This window comes from Triticum aestivum, chromosome 7B (assembly GCF_018294505.1).
Source record: "Triticum aestivum cultivar Chinese Spring chromosome 7B, IWGSC CS RefSeq v2.1, whole genome shotgun sequence".
Classification (NCBI taxonomy): domain Eukaryota; kingdom Viridiplantae; phylum Streptophyta; class Magnoliopsida; order Poales; family Poaceae; genus Triticum; species Triticum aestivum.
In genome coordinates this window covers 90,896,936-90,923,642 of record NC_057813.1, presented here as the reverse complement: position 1 = coordinate 90,923,642, position 26,707 = coordinate 90,896,936, and the positions used below count along the sequence as shown (strand labels likewise).

Below are 26,707 nucleotides of genomic sequence, written 5' to 3'. Positions count from 1 at the left end.
CAAAAGTATGAGAGCTTATGGTATCTGGATGCAACCAATAGGAGATGGCAACATAAGATACTCACGTCCGGTTAGGATTCCGGTCTAATAATAGGTCATGTGTGTAGGCATATATGCATAAACTTTTCAAGAAATTAATGTAACTGTTTATGATTTTCTTAGTCTGTTTTGATGCTGAAATTTCCTTGTTGTTGATGCATACCAAAGTTAATAGAAAGACTCATAGATCTGTGTGGGAGTTTGTGATTTTCTTTGGTCTCTATGGAGCTGTATAAATGACTGCGTTTGAAATTGAATAAACATTCATAACTTTTAAAAGGTTCTCGCCCGAGCTACAAGATAGATCTGTATATGGTCCTTCCTACACCATGTAAAAGTATGAGAGCTTATGGTATCTAGATGCAACCAATAGGAGATGGCAACATAAGATACTCACGTCTGGTTAGGATTACGGTCTAATAATAGGTCATGTGTGTAGGCATATATGCAGAAACTTTTCAAGAAACTAATGTAACTGTTTATGATTTTCTTAGTCTGTTTTGATGCTGAAATTTCCTTGTTGTTGATGCATACCAAAGTTAATAGAAAGACTCACGGATTTGTGTGGGAGTTCGTGATTTTCTTTGGTCTCTATGGAGCTGTATAAATGACTGCGTTTGAAATTGAATAAACATTCATAACTTTTAAAAGGTTATCGTCCGAGCTACAAGATAGATCCGGATATGGTCCTTCCTACACCATGCAAAAGTATGAGAGCTTATGGTATCTGGATGCAACCAATAAGAGATGGCAACATAAGATACTCACGTCCGGTTAGGATTACGTTCTAATAATAGGTCATGTGTGTAGGCATATATGCAGAAACTTTTCAAGAAACTAATGTAACTGTTTATGATTTTCTTAGTCTGTTTTGATGCTGAAATTTCCTTGTTGTTTATGCATACCAAATTTAATAGAAAGACTCACGGATTTGTGTGGGAATTTGTGCTTTTCTTTGGTCCCTATGGAGCTGTATAAATGACTGTGTTTGAAATTGAATAAACATTTTTCAAAATTACGAACTTTTTTGAAATCATGAATAAAATTTGAAATTCTTAAACATTTAGTAAAAATTGGGTCAAAGATTCTGAATTCTGAACATTGTCATAAAAATTTGAGCACTTTTTGGAAAAATGGAAATTGCACTAACTAGGAATCGAACACGCAACCTACGACACCAGTGCAGGATCGGGTAACCAACCCAGCCAGACATTAAGATCCGGTAATGTTGCACTGTTAGCTTCTTATATTCTTTTCTACGGCCCCTTTTTTTCCTGACTTTTTTCTTTTTCCTGGTTCGATGAGTTTGTTTTTTAAATATGTGAACTTTTTCTTCAAATCGATTAACTTTTTTTTAAATTCCATAAATTTTTTCAAATCGATGAAGCATTTTCAAATTCCTACACTTTTTAAAATTTGGATGAATTTTTCCCAAAATTGATGAACTTTTTATTAAATTTGTGAACTTTTTCAGAATTGATGATTGTTTTCAAAATCAATAAAGTTTTCTTTCAAATTTGTGAATTTTTTATAAAATTGATAAAAAATTTCGAAATTGATGAACTTTTTTAAAATTTGTGAACCTTTTTTCCAACTTTTGCTGAACTTTTTCAAACTTTTTACCATGCTGGTGAACATTTTTATTGCAAAACTATGATTGGAAAAAATACGAATTCACTTTTCAAATGGTTCATATGGGCACAAAATATGTATATGTTTTTTTACGCGGACAAAATATGTACTCCCTCCATCCGGAAATACTTGTCATCAAAATGAATAAAAGGGGATGTATCTAGACGTATTTTAGTTCTAGATACATCTTTTTTTATCCATTTTGATGCAAGTATTTTCGGACGGAGGGAGTATATGTTAGTGTTGTACTAATAGAAGCATTAAGTAGCGTTGTTTTTGGATTCTGTACAATTGAGCGGTCTCAGCGCAGTGGTTGTTCTACTCAGACTATAACCCTGTTTGTTTGGGCTTTTGCTTCTGCTTTTGCAGCTTCTTCATGTTGATCAAAAAGCCATAAAAGCTTCTAAATAGGTGCTTTTGGAGCTTTCTAGCTTTTGGAGCCAAATATTGTTATATTCATTCATCAAAAGCCATAAAAGCTCTAAAAGCACTTATTGATGATCATTTATGGCTTTTTGGTCAAAGTGGAAAACCTGTAAAAGCAGAAGCAAAAGTCCAAACAAACAGGGTCTACGACGGTTAACTTGCTGGTTCGAATACCATATCTCGCGTATATATCTTTTTCACCTTTGCTTTTTGAGGTAGCTGCTGGGCCGGCCTGCTAGACGGTGCACGCGAGCGCCAGGAGCACTAAGCAGCGCTGAATGTGCCGAGCAGGTGCTCCCGGGTCCTCCTATCCTGCGCTTCGGAGCCACGGAACTAATCGGCGTACTGCAATGCCTAGTGGGCCGGCCCATGAACGGACAACATAATAAACTGTCTTGCGAGAAAACCTGCAAAAAAAATGCTGGTATGAAGGGTCGAACTCGCAGTGCCACTTAGATTTTTGAATTTTTTGATTTTTTCTTTTGGAAAATTCGTTTTTTCTTAGGAAATAATATTCTTCAAAGTTTGAAAAATTTCACAAATTTGAAAAAAACGTCATCAAATTTGAAAAAAGTTCATCAAATTAAAAAAATCATCAATTTTAAAAAGTTCATAGCATTAGAAAAATTGATTTTGAAAAAAATTCATCAAAATTTTAAAAGTCACCAAATTTGAAATAAGTTCAAAGATTTTGAGAAAATGGATCGATTTTCAACACATTTTCATAAACTTGATCAATTTTGAAAAAAAGTTTACAGAAAGTGAAATAAGTTCATCAATTTTGAAAAAAATCATAAAATTTGGAAAGAATGTTCACAATTTTTTAAAAGTCCACCAAATTTATACAATTTCATCATTTTTTGGAAAAAATGTCGTGGTTTGTAAAATAAAAATAAAAATATTAAATGTAAATAAAAGAGAATTGAAAAGGAACTAGAAAAAAAAGAACTAGGAAAAAAGAGAAAAGGTGACCTCTCAATTTTACAGAGAACTGAAGAAAGAATAAAATGAGAGAAAATAAGTTAAAAAACACAAACGTGAAGATGGCGTAGTGGTTTTTGTAGCGATAACCACACGTAGCATTAAAAACAAAGGATTGCAATTCTTGCAATGTGGAAAAATCAAACGAAACAACCAGAACTATAGGTGCCTTGAAGCTTTGCAAAAAGGACCCTAAAAAATAAAATTTATTCTTGGAGTCACTTCCGCCATGTCCAACCTTTGTCCACCATCAATTACCATCGGCACCGTAGCTCCGCAGTAAAAGGAGGGGATCAACCAACATACCGAAATATGGAGAAACACCTTCGCGGTCGATGTTGCTTAATGAGTTGATGAAACCATCTGCTGCAAGTGGCAGAACAAAGACTTTTTGGAGCGTTGACCGGGGATCTTCCCTATGTTCACCAAATTCTGGCGCCACCATCTTTATTCGACGTGGTTGAAGAAGAAGATGCCATAGTGGCTGCTGCTGTTCTGCAGGAATCGAGAGGTCTCAAGTTCGAACCCCGTCTCCTGCACCTTTTTTATTGCTTAGCAGGAAAAGAAGAAAAAATGTCAATGGGTCGGCCAACTCGGATGGGGGGTGTGCGCCGAATGGTGAAAACATCTTTAACGGGCACCTGAAGCACCTGCCGGCCAGGAAGCGCAATCGCTTGGGCCTTCCGATTTTGGGAAGCTTATAGATGCTTCCAGTCTGGGTTTTCTTTTTGTTGTTTCTTTTTTCCTGCTCGTCTTTTCTTTTTCTAATTTTTATTTTAACTTCATGTATACTTTGAAATTGATGGACATTATTTGAATTCATGAATAATTATTTTATTTTAACATCATGTACGCTTTGAAATTGATGAATCCAAATTCATGAACAATTATTTTATTTTAACTTCATGTACACCTAGCGATGTTTAGAGCGGTCAAGTCTGCATATTGACATTTTATGCACGTAGTTGATATGCCTAACATTGAGGCCGCACAATTATGTGCTTTTTGTTTTGAATAACAATTATGCGCTAGCAAATGAAGTTAATCTTACGGTAGAAAAAGCCTGTAGACTAAACATATGGACTAAATTCCACGGCCCATGGCTGACTGCTCCCTGATTTCCACTTTGTCTCGCCTGTTACGAGACAGAACATGCACTCACCTCAACGCAATCTCTAGTGAGCCGACTCAATAGGACCTCTCGCTAAATTCATTGGTTGATTTTTCTTTGTTTATAATATATTTCAGTAATTAATTTACTAAATTTATAAATTCATCGCACATATAAAAATGTGTTGACACCAGATTTTGGCACGACATAAAAGGAAATGAGATGGCTTCGAGTGAAAAGGTTTTCAACATGAGAAAGTTTCACGTCGCCGAGTGGAACAACTTTGATGTTTCGGTTATATTCATTTGACCTTATCTTACGGAGCGAAACTATACTCCGAGTGGCATAATTCAATGTTTCGAGTGGTTTTTGGCCAATCACGTCTTCAAGATGACCTCGGATGAAGGAGCACTTTTAAGGAATTGTCTTCGTCTCGTCGGGGCAATCAATTTTGATATATAAATCATCTCAATCCGAGTTCATATGCAAAAGTTACAGTTAATACGGTCTGGACATGCCAGAGACCAAAATATTACGCTTGACACCAGACACATGTTGATGAGTGTCTGATGCAACACGTGAGCAATTCGGCCCTCAAGACGGCCTTGAATTGAAAAACCTTCAACACGGAAAAGTTTCTTCTCGTCGAGCCGATCGATTTTCATATATAATTTGTCTCAATCCGAGGTCGTATGAGGACTGGAGAGACAAATCAAGATCAGGCTATGTTTTCAGTCGAGTGAAAGTTTACGGTCGAGTGAAAATTTACCGGTCGAGCTTGCTGACCGGATGAACTTATCATTATCCAAGTGGAAATATAGTCATCCGAGTGGAAATATGGTCATCCGAGTGAAATTGTCCTTCAGGTGAAGATATTCCGAGTGAAAACCTACCGATCGAGTAAAAGGTCGAGTGAAAACTTATCAATCGAGTAAAAGATTGGCTTCCGAGTGAAAATATAATCCGAGTGAAATTATCATCCGAGTGAAGTTATTCCGAGTGAAAAGATTACCGTCGGAATGAAAACTTGACGTTGAGTAAGATATTGCCTTCCGAGTGAAATATAGTCATCCGAGTGAAATAATAGTCATCCGAGTGAAAGATTGTCTTCCGAGTGAAAGACTCTAACATCCGAGTGAAAATGTCCAGTCAGACAAAAAACTCTAATATCCGAGTGGATGAGTTCGGATCCGAGTGAAACTGAAGATGTGCCCGAAAGGTAATCCAGATGACCTCGGATGGAAAAGTGATCAACACGGTAGTTGTGCGCATCGTCAAAACGGTGAACTTTGGTTTTGGAGTCATTATCATCTGAGATAGTATACGGCCTGTAAGTTTACTACGAGACTCGGACAATCCAGTCCGTTACATGACCGAGTCCGACTGGATATTAAAGATGGCTTCGTAGAATATTTAAGATGGTCTTATTTGGAAAAGTGTTCAACATAAGAATTGTTCGTCTCGTCGAGGCGCACAAGTTTCATTTTGGGCCGTCTTGATCGGAGGTCATATGCAAGCTCGGCGGCCCGCGCAAGGAGGAAGACAGAAGTTGGGCCAAATTCAGATTGAATCCGAGTTGAAATAGAACTAGGACTCTAGGACGTGAATTGATGTAATTTTTTGTAAGGAAAGCCTAGATGAATCCTTTGCTTGTACGGGAAGTCCAGCCGCCTCTTATATATGTTGGGGGTGATGGCCGATTGAACAACACCCAATCGAACAAACACATCTACTACTTTTTCGTGTTCATCTACTTTTTATCTCTCCCTTGTATCTTTCTTCTCGTTCTTCGCTAGTTCTTCATGCTGGAGGGCTGCGGATCCACGAGGCTCTAGGGGCGAGCTAATCGACCTGGAGCAGCCCATAGCCGCCGCGAGCCCTGACGGGGTCCCTCCCGGGCAAGTGGGGCTTCGGGTCTACAAAAGCGCCCGCCGACTGTCTTGCGTATCGCGCTGTCGGTCGGGTCTCCTTCGACGTGAGCTGCGGTGCATCACCCCCGGCGTCGAGGGTACAGGTGACGTGTTCGTGTGTCAACAAAATGTTAACGACATTCTAAAAAATATTGATAGCATTAAAAAGAAGTTCATGACAGTTATAAAATGTTCCCACGTTTCAAGAATACATTTGTGACATTTAAAAAATATGTTAATACAATGTAAAAAATTGTCCGTATAATTTGATAAGACAAATCCTACCAAGATCAATTCCGATTGGCTCTTGGTCGTTTACAACATGCAGTTCAAAAAACTATTCGTAGAGTATTCATACGTTAGGAGAAACCGACTCTCCAAATTTTGGCACAACAACTCACACGTTCGGATTGGCAAGTTCTGCAATGGCTGCACGGACGCCATCTCCGATCGGATTCCGACTTCGACAAGGGGTGGCGTGGAGACCGGAGAGCAAGGCGGCACATAAATGCACGCTCACCGAGCAATCGTCGAACCCGCTTTGCTCAAGTCTGACTTGATGATGGCAGCGAAGAAGCCAAAAAAGGAAGCAACAAAACTGACGGCGGGGTCGCCGCCGACGAACATCACCGCGGTGGAGATGGCTCTGCCGGCCCGCGACGACTACGAGTACCTAACCCCAGCGCTGGCGCTGCCTCCGGGCGTCTACTTCAACCCGACGAACGAGGAGATCGTGCGCACCTACCTCAACGGGTGGATCGCCGGGCACGACACGTCGGGCGCAGAGGCGGCCGTCGTCATCGAGGACGACGTCTACGGCGACACACCCGACGTGCTGGCGCGCAGGCACCTGCCGGCCAGCACCCGCGACTCCGACCCCAGCTGGTGGTTCCGCTGCCACTGCAAGGTGCAGGCCACGCGCGGCGGCGCCGCCCACCGGGGCGACCGCAGAGTCGCCACGGGAGGCTTCTGGAAGCTGGAGCAGACCACGAAGGAGGTGAGATGCGAGGCGGACGGCGAGCACCTGGGGTTCAAGCGCAGCTTCGGGTTCTACGTCGAGCACGAGGGCGAGAAGGAGAAGACGCGGTGGCTCATGGAGGAGTACACCAACGTCGACTCGCCGGACGAAGGCACCGTCCGCAACGACGGCAAGAACGTCCTGCCCGCGCTCTACAGGATATACCTCACCCCACGCGATCCCGGCAAGAAGAAGAGGAAGCAGAGTGGCAGAGATGTTGGGGACGACTACGACGACGTCGACGGTGGGCCTGTGAAGGCTGCCCGCGTGAAGGTTCCGAACGCTTACTTACACGCCATCGCGGCGTTGCTGTCGCCGTCGAGCGTTCGTGGTGCCGGCCAGGAGGAGCCGCAGGGCGGCGTTGAAGCGCCGCCGCCACCTTCGGGCGTTTTCAGTGAGTACCGAGGTGAGGCCGCGTCGTCGGATGATGATGATCACGGCATGACAATGAACGAGAATCTCCTCGAGGAGGCGCAGGGCAGCACCGGCGGCGACGACTCCCCTGAGATGCGTGTTCTCGTTACGATGAACGACGGCGGCATCCCGGCGTGGGAGATGGGCATGGGTGGAGGATACGTTTTCGCCGACACGTCTTGGATCGACGAACACTACCAGAGCACGGAGTGATCGATCATGGCATTCTTTGATTAACTTTTGGTGGGGTGGGAGGGGGAGGGGGATTTTTGGTTCCGTCCGTGGTTTTAAAATTTTTTTTAGGGGTGTGGTTTTAATTTAGTTGAACTAGAACCATGACAAGTATTATGGAATAAAAGGCGTAGGGTTAATAAACCCGACTCAAATCGAGAAGGGCATTCTTTCATTACATTCTTTTAATTCTTGTGGTGGTAATTGGATATGAAGTGTTGTGTGTTATATCAACTAGATGATAACCATGCGTTGTCGTGGAATTGGATATATATTTTTCAAACATTATATAAAATATTAATCTAATTTGCAATTGAAACCGTGTGAGGAATTTCTACATAAGCAAAAAACATCTTAACATGTAATAGTGTGCATGTCACAATAAATAGAACGTGATTCAAAACTCAGTTACAACATCTACAGCCGGCATACTCAAACCCTCCACAAACATTCGTGGAGGCGCCCGGTATGTCTGGCTCCGCGAACCCTCGTATTAAGGATAAAAGTAAGGAGGATATGAGGGCTTTCGGACTCGTCCAATCTGTCCGCCACATAGGACGCGGTCCATCCGGGACCACCTTTTCTCTTTCTTTATTTATTCTTTCTTTCCCTCTCTTCATCTCCACCAGTCACGTGCAAGTGACTGGATGTATAAAGGAAAAAAAAGGAGTATGACTATCTAGACAGACAAATAATGGCTCAAAATGGATATGCCTTGTTCACTGACCGGGCGTATCACCGGACGTTTAAGAGGTCATATTTGCTAATTTTGGCTTTAGATGCTCTTAGAATGCACCAAGGCATATAGTATGGTAGGGATTCTTATGCGTTGAAAGAACAGATGCTAGTGCATGAACTTAGTCTATACCTATATACCTAATATTAAAGAGAGGTGTATTTCTCCAATTTTATGGTTGTTCACCGTCGAAATGAAAAAAAAATCCGAAGTGATACTAAATTTTTGTGTGTCCTCTGTTAACAAAAGGAAAAACGTTTTGTCCAGAATTTCATATGCGGGCCGCACGCGCTGTGGCCCAGTGATGCCAACCCACTTATTTTTCTTCCCACGCACCTAGGAAAACCCTATTTGCCGCGTAGTGCCACAAATAGTCAGTGCTTCGCACGGGCGCCCAAGACTGGCCGACCCGTTTTCGTATTTGTTTTTTTTTATTTTTCTTTTCCTTTCTCTTTTTGTTTCCTAATTATATTTTTTCCTTCCAAGTTTATTTTTCTCTTTTTTGTAAATTAAATATTTTTAAAAATATTTAACAATTTCAAATTTTATTCAAGTTTATGAAACAATATTTAAATGTTTGGTCCTGTTTGGAATTTTATAAATTTTCAAAATTCAAAAAATGCTACAATAATATAAAAATATTGAGAATTAAGAAATGAATTTCATTTTTCCAAATACGGAAAAAAAATCTTATTTTAGTGAAATGAAAAACTCAAAATAATGTTTGCATTACAAAACATTTTCTAAAATTGTTCTGAATCTTCAAAACATGTTCCCGTTTTAATAATTGTTCACAAATTCAAAAAATGTTTCTATTTTTGTTTTCAAAGTTTTTTTGTTGATTTCAATAAATGTTCTCATTTAGAATTTTGTTTGTGTTTTTTCCCCAAAAATATACGGAATTTTCAAAAGATTGTTTGCATTTTGAAAAAATGCACGGGATTTGAAAAATTGTTCACGTTTGAAAAAATATCTGGCAATTCATAGTTATTATTATGATTTTGAAAAGCTCAAAATGAATCAATAAAAAGATTTTCCAATCTTACACTGGAGTATGTTCTTAAATATTCGCACTGGCATTGGATTAGCAGGACGCGTTTGTTCAAATGGCTAGCAGCACGTGGTTGGGTCTTTGAGGTTGTTAGTACGATTCTTGAATGCGCCTTTTTTTAACTTTTACTAGTGGCTTACAAACACAGGTTGTTTCGGTGCCGGCCAGTGGGCTGGTCGAGATAAACCCTGATAAAGAAGGGACGTTCATGCCTGTTATGCACTGATTATGCTAATGAAACGAGATTTATGTGCTACAGTTAGTAATTCATCCGGTTATGCCGTCGTATGAGAGAGTGGTCGAAGCAACCGTGCCACGAAGGGCGTCTCACAGCCACAACCCCGAGACGGAGATGGACCTGGAGGGAAAAAAAGACACGAATTGGGTGGTCCCCGCCACACCGACCAACCCCACTATTATCATGATCTCAGAGGACAAACATGACCCGGGAGAAGAATGCAGCTCCTCACTGCGGAGACCTTTTTCGTGGACATATAAATTTACTCTCCCGTTGCTTCTCACAAAAACAACTCTCTCTCGTTGTGACGCACGGGCATATGTGCTCGTAAATCTAACGGCTAGAACAATTTTGAGGATGCCAAAGCAGACATGTTGAGATAACTAGTAGTGGGATCACTCTCTTATTTGTATAGGATTTGTTTGTTAGGCTTCATAATTCTTCGATTAATTGTTTGTGGTCGATAATAAATTGAGATGTACAAAGTGTTTCTGATAACCATTGTTCCCTGATTTTTTTGACCAATTACAATAGGGAAAACCCTCTACTCCTTTGTCCTTTTTTACTTATAATTAATAGGGAAAACACTCTCATAACTCCGCTCCCCGCTCCCCTGCGCTGCGCTCCCGCTCTCCCGCGCCGGCAGCCACTCCGGCTCCGGCAGCCACCCTTCTCGGCCGGCTGCCGCTTCGGCCTCGGCCGCCACCGCGCTCTGCAGGCATGGGGAGCCGCGTCCAGCTCTCCGCCTCCTCGTCCGGCGGCTCGAGCCCCTCCTCCGCCCCTGGCTCTGCTCGCCCCCCTCCGCCAGATCTGGCACCCCCTCCTCCCCGTCTTCGCTCTCTCATCGTCGTGCTGTCGGCGCTGCGGCGCCCCAGGTGGAAGCCCCTTGGCAGCAGGTTCGGGGCCGGAAGGAGCGCCGGTCCCCTGTTTCCCATCCCAGGCTGCCGGGCTTGTTGACCTCCCGCCCTCCTCGCTCTGCCATCCCGGCCTCGCTCCACGGGTGCTGCTACAACTGTGGTGAGGACGATGAGCACATCTCCCGCCACTGCCCCAACCCGACGAAGTGCGTTCGCTGCGGCGGCCGCAACCACACGTCGCGTTGCACCCGGCCACGGAGCCCTTCGGACTCCCCGCCTGCTCGGCCTACGCCGCCCCTTCGCCCCGCCACGCGGCCATCGCCTTCGGCACCTCTGCCGCCTCCTCCTCCGGGTCCGCCATCGCCAGGCACCCTTCGTCTGGCTCCGCCGCCTGCCATCCCGCCTTCGCCACCCGGCCTCCCTCCGAGCGCCGCGGCGGGCCTCGACCGGGCTTGGTCGGACGTGGTCAGGGCCGGTTCAGCCGGAAGCGTGGACAGCGTGGCCGGGCCGCAGTTCTCCGTTCCTTTTGAGGGTGGGGTGGAGGCGGCGCCTCGCCAGGACGAGCCGGTGGACTGCTGCTTCCTGGAGGCGGGCGCGGACATCTGTGCCATGGAATCGGAGCTGACGCGGGCGGTCGTCGTGTCTGTGGGCGGCGCGCAGCCAAGCCTGGATCTTGCTGAGGCTGCGGCGGCGCTGCACGTGGCCTTCGGTTGTGGACCGATGGATTTGTCCATCCGTGCCTTCTTCCCGAAGGATTTCCTGGTGCTCTGCAGGACGGTGGAGCTCAGAGACCGTATGGTGGATCGTGGCATGGCCATGGCCGGGGAGACCCCGCTGGTGCTCGGGTCGTGGCTCCGCCAGTCCCGGGTTGTTGGCATTGTCATGCCGTTCCTGGTGCAGCTCGCGCTGGTTGGCATCCGGGCGAATGCTTGGTCTAGGCGGGCTGCGCAGGAGGTCTTGCGGGGTATTGGTTTGGTGGTCAAGGTTGCGGACTGCACGGCCCGACGGAGTGACATGTCTCGCTTCAGGGTTTGGTTGAGGACGGACGACCCTGACCGGATCCCTTCTCGGCGCATTCTGGTGGTAGAAGAGCCGCACCGGCGGCAGGTGGCTCGCCAGGCGGATGGTATGGATGCGTTCTGGTACCCGGTGGAGATCATCAGAGAGGCCCCTCCGGCCCGCCCTTCGTGGAGATCGGCCCCTCCACCTCCCCCTCGGTCACCACCGCCGCCGCCAGACTCGGATGAGGATGAGGATGGCTGTGACGGTGGGGATGGACCGCGCCCCTGCATTGGAAGGGCGTGCGCTGCTCGGGCGCAGCCCCTGGATGGCCTGGAGGGCTCGACGATGGGGTCGTCGGCATCGGCGGCGCCGGTGCGGCAGCATGAGCAGGGCACGCCGGCGGCCGGTGGTGGATCTTTGGCGTGTCAGAGCTCGCATGTGGCATGTACCCCGCACCCGGAGGTGGGTCCCTTTGGGTCAAACCCGTTGGTGGAGCGGTCAGAGGAGGACGCCCCCGTCCCGGTGGAAAGCATGGATGGCCAAACGGCGGCTGGACACGTGGAAAGGCGCGGCCCTAGCGGGGAGTCCGATATGCTGTGGAGTACGGTGGAAGCGCAGGTTGTGATGGCGATCCCGGTGTCGTCTTGTGGATCTAGAAGCCTCTCCCACCAACCAGATATGGACGGCATGTCCCCTGAGCTGTCGCCTGTCTCGGTTAATCGCCCCAACGGCAGGACGGACAGCGCGGAAACGGCGTTGGTAGATATTGGTGGACCGGACCCGGGTATTGGAATGGGTGGTGACGACTGGCAGTTGCTGGCGGGGCGCAGCATCCCCAGCATACCCATTGGTTCCTGGGATCTGATTCTGCCGGACCCAGACGAGCACCCCACTCGCATGCCCAGGCATCTCATCACGTTGGACGATTTAAATAGGAGTTGGAGCGGATCCCGAGGGGATCCCGGTCAGATGCTTTCTGAGGTGGCTACCGGTGGGACGCGTGGGGACTTGCAATTGGCTGTGCATGACCCGCCATGCAGGAAGGACGTGACCACGTTCCGGGTCACTTTATCGGCGGATTCTGGGGAGGCTGTTTTGTTGCGTGAGCAGGAGGAAGAGGTCACAAGCGCGCCTACACCGAGGCCCGCGGCTGCGGATGCGCGTCTGGAGCAGTTTTGCACTCTGGTTCAAAAGCCTCTGGACCCAATCCTCGCGAGGCCTAGTGACCGTGTGTCGCCAACATCCACAAGAAGGCCACAGCAGAAGCGTCCACCTATTTCCAGCCCACGACGCAGTGTGCGACTTGCCAAGGGGCCGGGTAGACGGTCGGTGGGGTCCAAGCAGCAGCAGGTTCTAACTCGGAGGCTGTGCCTGGCAAATGAGGCGGAAGTGATCACCGACGAGGCGTTACAAGCTTATGTGGATCTGTTCTCAAAGCCGCTCACGGATGCGCATGTGGCTGCAATCCTTGCCCTGTTCGGTTGGGAGGCACCGATCGCCCCTCTGCAGGAAGAGGGGGTGGAGGGAGAGGCCCAGTAGTAGGAGAAGGTGTATGTGGAGGTAGGAACGTGCCATGGATACACAACCATACAAAGTCTTAGTGTGGAACGTGCGCGGCTTAAACTCGCCCGCAAGGAGGAGTACGATCTACCAGGTGGTTGGGGCGGCCGACCCTGCCATTGTATGCCTCCAGGAGACAAAAATTGAGGTGATGACGTTCGAAGTTGTAAGGCAGTGTCTCGGGAATAAATTTGAGAACTTCTTTTATTTGCCAGTTGTGGGGACTCGGGGTGGAATCTTGATTGCATGGGATGAAATGGTGGTCAAGCTATCGAGCCCACACTACACCACCAACACGGTAACAGCTCTCATCTCCCAATTGAATGGGAGCCCTTGGTGGATCACGGGCGTGTATGGCCCGCAGTCGGACATGGAGAAGGTAGAATTCATGCAGGAACTTGTGGACATCAGAGAGTTACACGCTGGCCCATGGATCATTGCGGGTGATTTCAACTTGCTTGTCAACCCACAGGACAAAAACAATGGCGCGGTGAATAGGCGCATGTTGGCCAAGTTCTGGAGGAAGACGAGCATGCTCGAGCTCAAGGAAATGTATCTCAATGGGCGTAGCTACACGTGGTCGAATGAGAGAAGAAGACCAACTTTGGAGAAAATTGACCACATCTTCACCACAAATTGTTGGGATGACCTACACCCGGCGGCTCTGCTCACGACTTTGGGTTCGGCAATCTCAGATCACTGCCCCCTACTCCTCGATCTCAAGGCGGATTTCACGTACGGGAGGCGTTTCCGTTTTGAGCAGTTTTGGCCCAAGGCTGATGGGTTCTTTGAGACAGTGGAGGTGGCTTGGAACTCGGTCGCGGCAGATGGGAACGCCTACGTGGTGCTGGACAGTAAGTTGCGGGCCACGGCCAAGGCCTTGCAACGATGGAGTGATAGGTGGATTGGAAACATGCGGCTGCAAATATCTATCGCTTTGGAGGTAATCGCCCGGCTTGATGCGGCAATGGACAACAGAGCGCTATCAGATGCAGAATTTGAGCTATGAAAGACTCTTAAGAGAAAGTTGTTGGGGCTGTGTGAAGGAAATATGCCCTAGAGGCAATAATAAAGTTATTATTTATTTCCTTATATCATGATAAATGTTTATTATTCATGCTAGAATTGTATTAACCGGAAACATAATACATGTGTGAATATATAGACAAACAGAGTGTCACTAGTATGCCTCTACTTGACTAGCTTGTTAATCAAAGATGGTTATGTTTCCTAACCATGAACAAGGAGTTGTTATTTGATTAACAAGGTCACATCATTAGTTGAATGATCTGATTGACATGACCCATTCCGTTAGCTTAGCACTCGATCGTTTAGTATGTTGCTACTGCTTCCTTCATGACTTATACATGTTCCTATGACTATGAGATTATGCAACTCCCGTTTACCGGAGGAACACTTTGTGTGCTACCAAACGTCACAACGTAACTGGGTGATTATAAAGGTGCTCTACAGGTGTCTCCTAAGGTACTTGTTGGGTTGGCGTATTTCGAGATTAGGATTTGTCACTCCAAATGTCGGAGAGGTATCTCTGGGCCCTCTCGGTAATGCACATCACTTAAGCCTTGCAAGCATTGTAACTAATGAGTTAGTTGCGAGATGATGTATTACGGAACGAGTAAAGAGACTTGCCGGTAACGAGATTGAACTAGGTATTGGATACCGACGATCGAATCTCGGGCAAGTAACATACCGATGACAAAGGGAACAACGTATGTTGTTATGCGGTCTGACCGATAAAGATCTTCGTAGAATATGTAGGAACCAATATGGGCATCCAGGTCCCGCTATTGGTTATTGACCGGAGACGTGTCTCGGTCATGTCTACATTGTTCTCGAACCGTAGGGTCCGCATGCTTAAGGTTTCGATGACAATTATATTATGAGTTTATGAGTTTTGATGTACCGAAGGAGTTCGGAGTCCCGGATGAGATCGGGGACATGACGAGGAGTCTCGAAATGGTCGAGACGTAAAGATCGATATATTGGACGACTATATTCAGACTTCGGAAAGGTTTCGAGTGATTCGGGTATTTTTCGGAGTACCGGAGAGTTATGGGAATTCGTATTGGGCCTCATTGGGCCATACGGGAAAAGAGAGAGAGGGCCTAAAGGGTGGCCGCACCCCTCCCCTTTGGCTAGTCCGAATTGGACTAGGGAGGGGGGGCGCCCCCTTCCTTCTTTCTCCTTCTCTCTTCCCTTTCCTTCTCTCCTACTCCTACTACATGGAAGGGTTCCTAGTTGAACTAGGAAAGGGGGAATCCTACTCCCGGTGGGAGTAGGACTCCCCTAGGGCGCGCCATAGAGAGGGCCGGCCCTCCCCCTCCTCCACTCCTTTATATACGGGGGTAGGGGCACCCCATAGACACACAAGTTGATCATTGAGATCGTTCCTTAGCCGTGTGCGGTGCCCCCCTCCACCATATTCCACCTCGGTCATATCGTAGTGGTGCTTAGGCGAAGCCCTGCGTCGGTAGAACATCAAGATCGTCACCATGCCGTCATGCTGACGGAACTCTCCCTCCCCGGAGCTTTGCTGGATCGGAGCCCGAGGAGCGTCATTGAGCTGTACGTGTGTCAAGAACTCGGAGGTGCCGGAGTAACGGTGCTTGGATCGGTTGGACCGGGAGGACGTACGACTACTTCCTCTACGTTGCGTCAACGCTTCCGCTTCGGTCTACGAGGGTACGTAGACAACACTCTCCCCTCTCGTTGCTATACATCACCATGATCTTGCGTGTGCGTAGGAAATTTTTGAAATTACTACGTTCCCCAACAGTGGCATCCGAACCTAGGTTTTTATGGTTTGATGTTATATGCACGAGTAGAACACAAGTGAGTTGTGGGCGATATAAGTCATACTGCTTACTAGCATGTCATACCTTGGTTCGGCGGTATTGTTGGATGAAGTGGCCCAGACCGACATTACGCGTACGCTTACGCGAGACTGGTTTTACCGCCGTGCTTTGCACACAGGTGACTAGCGGGTGTCAGTTTCTCCAACTTTAGTTGAACCGAGTGTGGCTACGCCCGGTCCTTGCGAAGGTTAAAACAGCACCAACTTGACAAACTATCGTTGTGGTTTTGATGCGTAGGTGAGATTGGTTCTTGCTTAAGCCCGTAGCAGCCACGTAAAACTTGCAACAACAAAGTAGAGGACGTCTAACTTGTTTTTGCAGGGCATGTTGTGATGTGATATGGTCAAGACGTGATAAGATATAAGTTGTTGTATGAGATGATCATGTTTTGTTGAAGTTATCGGCAACTGGCAGAAGCCCTATGGATGTCTCTTTGTTGCATAAGATGCAAGTGCCAAATAATTGCTTTACTTTATCGCTATACGATAGCAATAGTTGTAAGAGTAATAGTTGGTGAGACAACCATGTGATGACACATTGATGTAGATCAAGATGATGAAGATCATGGTGTAGTGCCGGTGACAATAGAGATCATGACAGTACTTTGGAGATGGAGATCAAAGGCGCAAGATGATCATGGCCATATCATGTCACATATTTTGATTGCATATGATGTTTATCTATTATACATCTTATTCTTGCTTTGATTGACGGTAGCATTTTAAGATGATCTCTCACTAAAATTATCAAGAAGTGTTCTCCCTGAGTATGCACCGTTGCCAAAGTTCGTCGTGCCCAGACACCACATGATGATCGGGTGTGATAAGCTCTACGTCCATCTACAACGGGTGCAAGCCAGTTTTGCACACGCGGAATACTCAGGTTATACTTGACGAGCCTAGCATATGCAGATATGGCCTCGGAGCACGGAGATCGAAAGGTCGAGCGTGAATCATATAGTAGATATGATCAACATGAGATGTTCACCATTGAAAACTACTCCATCTCACGTGATGATCGGTTATGGTTTAGTTGATTTGGATCACGTGATCACTTAGATGACTAGAGAGATGTCTGTCTAAGTGGGAGTTCTTAAGTAATATGATTAATTGAACTTAAATTTATCATGAACTTAGTCCTGGTAGTATTTTGCAAATTATGTTGTAAGATCAATAGCTTGCATTGTTGCTTTCATATGTTTATTTTGATATGTTCCTAGAGAAAATTGTGTTGAAAAATGTTAGTAGCAATGATGCGGATTGGATCCGTGATCTGAGGTTTATCCTCATTGCTGCACAGAAGAATTATGTCCTTAATGCACCGCTAGGTGACAGACCTATTGCAGGAGCAGATGCAGACGTTATGAACGTTTGGCTAGCTCAATATGATGACTACTTGATAGTTTTGTGCACCATGCTTAATGGCTTAGAATCGGGACTTCAAAGATGTTTTGAACATCATGGACCATATGAGATGTTCCAGGAATTGAAGTTAATATTTCAAGCAAATACCCGAGTTGAGAGATATGAAGTCTCCAACAAGTTCTATAGCTAAAAGATGGAGGAGAATCGCTCAACTAGTGAGCATGTGCTCAGATTGTCTGGGTACTACAATCGCTTGAATCAAGTGGGAGTTAATCTTCCAGATAAGATAGTGATTGACAGAATTCTCTAGTCACCATCACCAAGTTAGTAGAACTTCGTGATGAACTATAGTATGCAAGGGATGATGAAAATGATTCCCGAGCTCTTCGTGATGTTGAAATCGACGAAGGTAGAAATCAAGAAAGAGCATCAAGTGTTGATGGTTGACAAGATCACTAGTTTCAAGAAAAGGGCAAAGGGAAAGAAAGGGAACTTCAAGTGGAAAGACAAGCAAGTTGTCACTCCCATGAAGAAGCCCAAAGCTGAACCAAAGCCTGAAACTGAGTGCTTACACTGCAAAGGGAAATGGTCACTGGAAGCGGAAATGCCCTGAATATTTGGTGGGATAAGAAGGATGGCAAAGTGAACAAAGGTATATTTGATATACATGTTATTGATGTGTACTTTACTAGTGTTTATAGCAACCCCTCGGTATTTGGTACTGGTTCAGTTGCTAAGAGTAGTAACTCGAAACAGGAGTTGCAGAATAAACAGAAACTAGTTAAGGGTGAAGTGACGATGTGTGTTGAAAGTAGTTTCAAGATTGATATGATCATCATCGCACACTCCCTATACTTTCGGGATTAGTGTTGAACCTAAATAAATGTTATTTGGTGTTTGCGTTGAGCATGAATATGATTTGATCGTGTTTATTGCAATACGGTTATTCATTTAAGTAAGAGAATAAACTGTTGTTCTGTTTACATGAATAAAACCTTATATGGTTACACACCCAATGAAAATGGTTCATTGGATCTCGATCGTAGTGATACACATATTCATAATATTGAAACCAAAAGATGCAAAGTTAATAATGATAGTGCAACTTATTTGTGGCACTGCCGTTTAGGTCATATTGGTGTAAAGCGCATGAAGAAACTCCATGCTGATGGGATTTTGGAATCACTTGATTATGAATCACTTGATGCTTGCGAACCGTGCCTTTTGGGCAAGATGACTAAAACTCCGTTCTCCGGAACAATGGAACAAGCTACTGACTTATTGGAAATAATACATACCGATGTATGCGATCCAATGAGTGTTGATGCTCGTGGCAAGTATCGTTATTTTCTGACCTTCACAAGATGATTTGAGCAGATATGGGTATATCTACTTGATGAAACATAAGTCTGAAATAGTTGAAAGGTTCAAAGAATTTCAGAGTGAAGTGGAAAAATCATCGTAACAAGAAAATAAAGTTTCTGCGATCTGATCGCGGAGACGAATATTTGAGTTACGAGTTTGGTCTTCAATTAAAACAATGTGGAATAGTTTCACAGCTCACGCCACCTGGAACACCATAATGTTATGGTGTGTCCAAACATCGTAACCGCACTTTATTGGATATAGTGCAATCTATGATGTTTCTTACTGATTTACCAATATCGTTTTGGGATCATGCATTAGAGACAGCTGCATTCACGTTAAATTGGGCACCATCTAAATCCGTTGAGACGACACTATATGAACTATGGTTTAGCAAGAAACCCAAGTTGTCGTTTCTTAAAGTTTGGAGTTGCGATGCTTATGTGAAAAAGTTTCATCCTGATAAGCTCGAACCCAAATCGGAAAAGTGCGTCTTCATAGAATACCCAAAGGAAATTGTTGGGTACACCTTCTATCACAGATCCGAAGGCAAGATATTCGTTGCTTAAGATGGATCCTTTCTAGAGAAGGAGTTTCTCTCGAAAGAAGTGAGTAGGAGGAAAGTAGAACTTGATGAGGTAACTGTACCTGTTCCCTTATTGGAAAGTAGTTCATCACAGAAATCTGTTCTTGTGACTACTATACCAATTAGTGAGGAAGCTAATGATGATGATCATGTAACTTCAGATCAAGTTACTACCGAACCTCGTAGGTAAAACAGAGTGAGATCCGCACCAGAGTGGTACGGTAATCCTGTTCTGAAAGTCATGTTACTAGACCATGATGAACCTACGAACTATGAGGAAGCGATGATGAGCCCAGATTCCGCGAAATGGCTTGAGGCCATGAAATCTGAGATGAGATCCATGTATGAGAACAAAGTGTGGACTTTGGTGGAGTTGCCCGATGATCGGCAAGCCATATTGTATAAATGGATCTTCAAGAGGAAGACGGATGTTGATAGTAGTGTTACTATCTACAAAGCTCGACTTGTCGCAAAAAGGTTTTGACAAGTTCAAGGTGTTGACTACAATGAGATTTTCTCAACTGTAGTGATGCTTAAGTCTGTCCGAATCATGTTAGCAATTGCCACAATTTATGAAATTTGGCAAATGGATGTAAAAACTGCATTCCTGAATGGGTTTCTAGAGGAAGAGTTGTATATGATGCAACCAAAAGGTTTTATCGATCCAAAGGGAGCTAACAAAGTGTGCAAGCTCCAGCGATCCATCTATGGACTGGTGCAAGCATCTCGGAGTTGGAATATACGCTTTGATAAGTTGATCAATGCATATAGTTTATACAGACTTGCAGTGAAGCCTGTATTTACTAGAAAGTGAGTGGGAGCACTACAACATTTCTGATAAGTATATGTGAATGACATATTGTAGATCAGAAATAATGTAGAATTATTCTGCAAAGCATAAAGGAGTGTTTGAAAGGAGTTTTTCAAAGAAAGACCTCGGTGAAGCTGCTTACATATTGAGCATCAAGATCTATAGAGATAGATCAAAACGCTTGATAAGTTTTTTTCAATGAGTACATACCTTGACAAGATTTTGAAGTAGTTAAAATGGAACAGTCAAAGAAAGAGTTCTTGCCTGTGTTACAAGGTGTGAAATTGAGTAAGACTCAAAACCCGACCACGGCAGAAGATAGAAAGAGAATGAAAGTCATTCCCTATGCCTTGGCCATAGGTTCTATAAAGTATGCCATGCTGTGTACCAGATCTGTTGTATACCCTACACTGAGTTTGGCAAGGGAGTACAATAGTGATCTAGGAGTAGATCACTAGACAGCGGTCAAAATTATCCTTAGTGGAATAAGGATATGTTTCTCGATTATGGAAGTGAAAAAAGGTTCGTCGTAAAGGGTTACGTCGATGCAAGTTTTGACACCGATCTGGATGACTCTAAGTCTCGATCTAGATACATATTGAAAGTGGGAGCAATTAGCTAGAGTAGCTCCGTGCAGAGCATTGTAGACATAGAAAATTGCAAAATACATAACGGATCTGAATGTGAAAGACCCGTTGACTAAGATACTCTCACAAGCAAAACATGATCACACCTTAGTACTCTTTGGGTGTTAATCACATAGCGATGTGAACTAGATTACTGAATCTAGTAAACCCTTTGGGTGTTGGTCACATGGCGATGTGAACTATGGGTGTTAATCACATGATGATGTGAACTATCGATGTTAATCACATGGTGATGTGATCTAGATTATTGACTCTAGTGCAAGTGGGAGACTGAAGGAAATATGCCCTAGAGGCAATAATAAAGTTATTATTTATTTCCTTATATCATGATAAATGTTTATTATTCATGCTAGAATTGTATTAACCGGAAACATAATACATGTGTGAATATATAGACAAACAGAGTGTCACTAGTATGCCTCTACTTGACTAGCTTGTTAATCAAAGATGGTTATGTTTCCTAACCATGAACAAGGAGTTGTTATTTGATTAACAAGGTCACATCATTAGTTGAATGATCTGATTGACATGACCCATTCCGTTAGCTTAGCACTCGATCGTTTAGTATGTTGCTACTGCTTCTTCATGACTTATACATGTTCCTATGACTATGAGATTATGCAACTCCCGTTTACCGGAGGAACACTTTGTGTGCTACCAAACGTCACAACGTAACTGGGTGATTATAAAGGTGCTCTACAGGTGTCTCCAAAGGTACTTGTTGGGTTGGCGTATTTCGAGATTAGGATTTGTCACTCCGAATGTCGGAGAGGTATCTCTGGGCCCTCTCGGTAATGCACATCACTTAAGCCTTGCAAGCATTGCAACTAATGAGTTAGTTGCGAGATGATGTATTACGGAACGAGTAAAGAGACTTGCCGGTAACGAGATTGAACTAGGTATTGGATACCGACGATCGAATCTCGGGCAAGTAACATACCGATGACAAAGGGAACAACGTATGTTGTTATGCGGTCTGACCGATAAAGATCTTCGTAGAATATGTAGGAACCAATATGGGCATCCAGGTCCCGCTATTGGTTATTGACCGGAGACATGTCTCGGTCATGTCTACATTGTTCTCGAACCGTAGGGTCCGCACGCTTAAGGTTTCGATGACAGTTATATTATGAGTTTATGAGTTTTGATGTACCGAAGGAGTTCGGAGTCCCGGATGAGATCGGGGACATGACGAGGAGTCTCGAAATGGTCGAGACGTAAAGATCGATATATTGGACGACTATATTCGGACTTCGGAAAGGTTCCGAGTGATTCGGGTATTTTTCGGAGTACCGGAGAGTTACGGGAATTCGTATTGGGCCTCATTGGGCCATACGGGAAAAGAGAGAGAGGGCCTAAAGGGTGGCCGCACCCCTCCCCTTTGGCTAGTCCGAATTGGACTAGGGAGGGGGGGCGCCCCCTTCCTTCTTTCTCCTTCTCTCTTCCCTTTCCTTCTCTCCTACTCCTACTACATGGAAGGGTTCCTAGTTGAACTAGGAAAGGGGGAATCCTACTCCCGGTGGGAGTAGGACTCCCCTAGGGCGCGCCATAGAGAGGGCCGGCCCTCCCCCTCCTCCACTCCTTTATATACGGGGGTAGGGGCACCCCATAGACACACAAGTTGATCATTGAGATCGTTCCTTAGCCGTGTGCGGTGCCCCCCTCCACCATATTCCACCTCGGTCATATCGTAGCGGTGCTTAGGCGAAGCCCTGCGTCGGTAGAACATCAAGATCGTCACCACGCCGTCGTGCTGACGGAACTCTCCCTGCCCGAAGCTTTGCTGGATCGGAGCCCGAGGAGCGTCATTGAGCTGTACGTGTGTCAAGAACTCGGAGGTGCCGGAGTAACGGTGCTTGGATCGGTTGGACCGGGAGGACGTACGACTACTTCCTCTATGTTGCGTCAACGCTTCCGCTTCGGTCTACGAGGGTACGTAGACAACACTCTCCCCTCTCGTTGCTATGCATCACCATGATCTTGCGTGTGCGTAGGAAATTTTTGAAATTACTACGTTCCCCAACAGTGGCATCCGAGCCTAGGTTTTTATGGTTTGATGTTATATGCACGAGTAGAACACAAGTGAGTTGTGGGCGATATAAGTCATACTGCTTACCAGCATGTCATACCTTGGTTCGGCGGTATTGTTGGATGAAGCGGCCCGGACCGACATTACGCGTACGCTTACGCGAGACTGGTTTTACCGCCGTGCTTTGCACACAGGTGACTAGCGGGTGTCAGTTTCTCCAACTTTAGTTGAACCGAGTGTGGCTACGCCCGGTCCTTGTGAAGGTTAAAACAGCACCAACTTGACAAACTATCGTTGTGGTTTTGATGCGTAGGTGAGATTGGTTCTTGCTTAAGCCCATAGCAGCCACGTAAAACTTGCAACAACAAAGTAGAGGACGTCTAACTTGTTTTTGCAGGGCATGTTGTTATGTGATATGGTCAAGACGTGATAAGATATAAGTTGTTGTATGAGATGATCATGTTTTGTTGAAGTTATCGGCAACTGGCAGAAGCCCAATGGATGTCTCTTTGTTGCATAAGATGCAAGTGCCAAATAATTGCTTTACTTTATCGCTATACGATAGCAATAGTTGTAAGAGTAATAGTTGGTGAGACAACCATGTGATGACACATTGATGTAGATCAAGATGATGAAGATCATGGTGTAGTGCCGGTGACAATAGAGATCATGACAGTACTTTGGAGATGGAGATCAAAGGCGCAAGATGATCATGGCCATATCATGTCACATATTTTGATTGCATATGATGTTTATCTGTTATACATCTTATTCTTGCTTTGATTGACGGTAGCATTTTAAGATGATCTCTCACTAAATTATCAAGAAGTGTTCTCCCTGAGTATGCACCGTTGCCAAAGTTCGTCGTGCCCAGACACCACATGATGATCGGGTGTGATAAGCTCTACGTCCATCTACAACGGGTGCAAGCCAGTTTTGCACACGCGGAATACTTAGGTTAAACTTGACGAGCCTAGCATATGCAGATATGGCCTCGGAGCACGGAGACCGAAAGGTCGAGCGTGAATCATATAGTAGATATGATCAACATGAGATGTTCACCATTGAAAACTACTCCATCTCACGTGATGATCGGTTATGGTTTAGTTGATTTGGATCACGTGATCACTTAGATGACTAGAGAGATGTCTGTCTAAGTGGGAGTTCTTAAGTAATATGATTAATTGAACTTAAATTTATCATGAACTTAGTCCTGGTAGTATTTTGCAAATTATGTTGTAAGATCAATAGCTTGCATTGTTGCTTTCATATGTTTATTTTGATATGTTCCTAGAGAAAATTGTGTTGAAAAATGTTAGTAGCAATGATGAGGATTGGATCCGTGATCTGAGGTTTATCCTCATTGCTGCACAGAAGAATTATGTCCTTAATGCACCGCTAGGTGACAGACCTATTGCAGGAGCAGATGCAGACGTTATGAACGTTTGGCTAGCTCAATATGATGACTACTTGATAGTTTTGTGCACCATGCTTTATGGCTTAGAATCGGGACTTCAAAGATGTTTCGAACATCATGGACCATATGAGATGTTCCAGGAATTGAAGTTGATATTTCAAGCAAATGCCCGAGTTGAGAGATATGAAGTCTCCAACAAGTTCTATAGCTAAAAGATGGAGGAGAATCGCTCAACTAGTGAGCATGTGCTCAGATTGTCTGGGTACTACAATCGCTTGAATCAAGTGGGAGTTAATCTTCCAGATAAGATAGTGATTGACAGAATTCTCTAGTCACCATCACCAAGTTAGTAGAACTTCGTGATGAACTATAGTATGCAAGGGATGATGAAAATGATTCCCGAGCTCTTCGTGATGTTGAAATCAACGAAGGTAGAAATCAAGAAAGAGCATCAAGTGTTGATGGTTGACAAGATCACTAGTTTCAAGAAAAGGGCAAAGGGAAAGAAAAGGGAACTTCAAGTGGAAAGACAAGCAAGTTGTCACTCCCATGAAGAAGCCCAAAGCTGAACCAAAGCCTGAAACTGAGTGCTTACACTGCAAAGGGAATGGTCACTGGAAACGGAAATGCCCTGAATATTTGGTGGGTAAGAAGGATGGCAAAATGAACAAAGGTATATTTGATGTACATGTTATTGATGTGTACTTTACTAGTGTTTATAGCAACCCCTCGGTATTTGGTACTGGTTCAGTTGTTAAGAGTAGTAACTCGAAACAGGAGTTGCAGAATAAACAGAAACTAGTTAAGGGTGAAGTGACGATGTGTGTTGAAAGTAGTTTCAAGATTGATATGATCATCATCGCACACTCCCTATACTTTCGGGATTAGTGTTGAACCTAAATAAATGTTATTTGGTGTTTGCGTTGAGCATGAATATGATTTGATCGTGTTTATTGCAATACGGTTATTCATTTAAGTAAGAGAATAAACTGTTGTTCTGTTTACATGAATAAAACCTTATATGGTTACACATCCAATGAAAATGGTTCATTGGATCTCGATCGTAGTGATACACATATTCATAATATTGAAACCAAAAGATGCAAAGTTAATAATGATAGTGCAACTTATTTGTGGCACTGCCGTTTAGGTCATATTGGTGTAAAGCGCGTGAAGAAACTCCATGCTGATGGGATTTTGGAATCACTTGATTATGAATCACTTGATGCTTGCGAACCGTGCCTTTTGGGCAAGATGACTAAAACTCCGTTCTCCGGAACAATGGAACAAGCTACTGACTTATTGGAAATAATACATACCGATGTATGCGATCCTATGAGTGTTGATGCTTGTGGCAAGTATCGTTATTTTCTGACCTTCACAAGATGATTTGAGCAGATATGGGTATATCTACTTGATGACACATAAGTCTGAAATAGTTGAAAGGTTCAAAGAATATCAGAGTGAAGTGGAAAAATCATCGTAACAAGAAAATAAAGTTTCTGCGATCTGATCGCGGAGACGAATATTTGAGTTACGAGTTTGGTCTTCAATTAAAACAATGTGGAATAGTTTCACAGCTCACGCCACCTGGAACACCATAATGTTATGGTGTGTCCAAACATCGCAACCGCACTTTATTGGATATAGTGCAATCTATGATGTTTCTTACTAATTTACCAATATCGTTTTGGGATCATGCATTAGAGACAGCTGCATTCACGTTAAATTGGGCACCATCTAAATCCGTTGAGACGACACTATATGAACTGTGGTTTAGCAAGAAACCCAAGTTGTCGTTTCTTAAAGTTTGGAGTTGCGATGCTTCTGTGAAAAAGTTTCATCCTGATAAGCTCGAACCCAAATCGGAAAAGTGCGTCTTCATAGAATACCCAAAGGAAATTGTTGGGTACACCTTCTATCACAGATCCGAAGGCAAGATATTCATTGCTTAAGATGGATCCTTTCTAGAGAAGGAGTTTCTCTCGAAAGAAGTGAGTAGGAGGAAAGTAGAACTTGATGAGGTAACTGTACCTGTTCCCTTATTGGAAAGTAGTTTATCACAGAAATCTGTTCTTGTGACTACTATACCAATTAGTGAGGAAGCTAATGATGATGATCATGTAACTTCAGATCAAGTTACTACCGAACCTCGTAGGTAAAACAGAGTGAGATCCGCACCAGAGTGGTACGGTAATCCTGTTCTGAAAGTCATGTTACTAGACCATGATGAACCTACGAACTATGAGGAAGCGATGATGAGCCCAGATTCCGCGAAATGGCTTGAGGCCATGAAATCTGAGATGAGATCCATGTATGAGAACAAAGTGTGGACTTTGGTGGAGTTGCCCGATGATCGGCAAGCCATATTGTATAAATGGATCTTCAAGAGGAAGACGGATGTTG

The 26,707-nt window shown here is 44.5% G+C and overlaps 1 protein-coding gene across 1 annotated transcript; it reads left to right on the top strand.

The window, feature by feature from the left end:
* Nucleotides 1-6,654: 6,654 nt before the first annotated feature.
* LOC123162368 (NAC domain-containing protein 71-like) lies at nucleotides 6,655-7,756 on the top strand. Its single transcript, XM_044580157.1, has one exon. The coding sequence runs from the start codon at nucleotides 6,659-6,661 to the stop codon at nucleotides 7,742-7,744; it is 1,086 nt and encodes a 361-aa protein (XP_044436092.1). The 5' UTR covers nucleotides 6,655-6,658; the 3' UTR covers nucleotides 7,745-7,756.
* The last annotated feature ends 18,951 nt before the right edge of the window (nucleotides 7,757-26,707 follow it).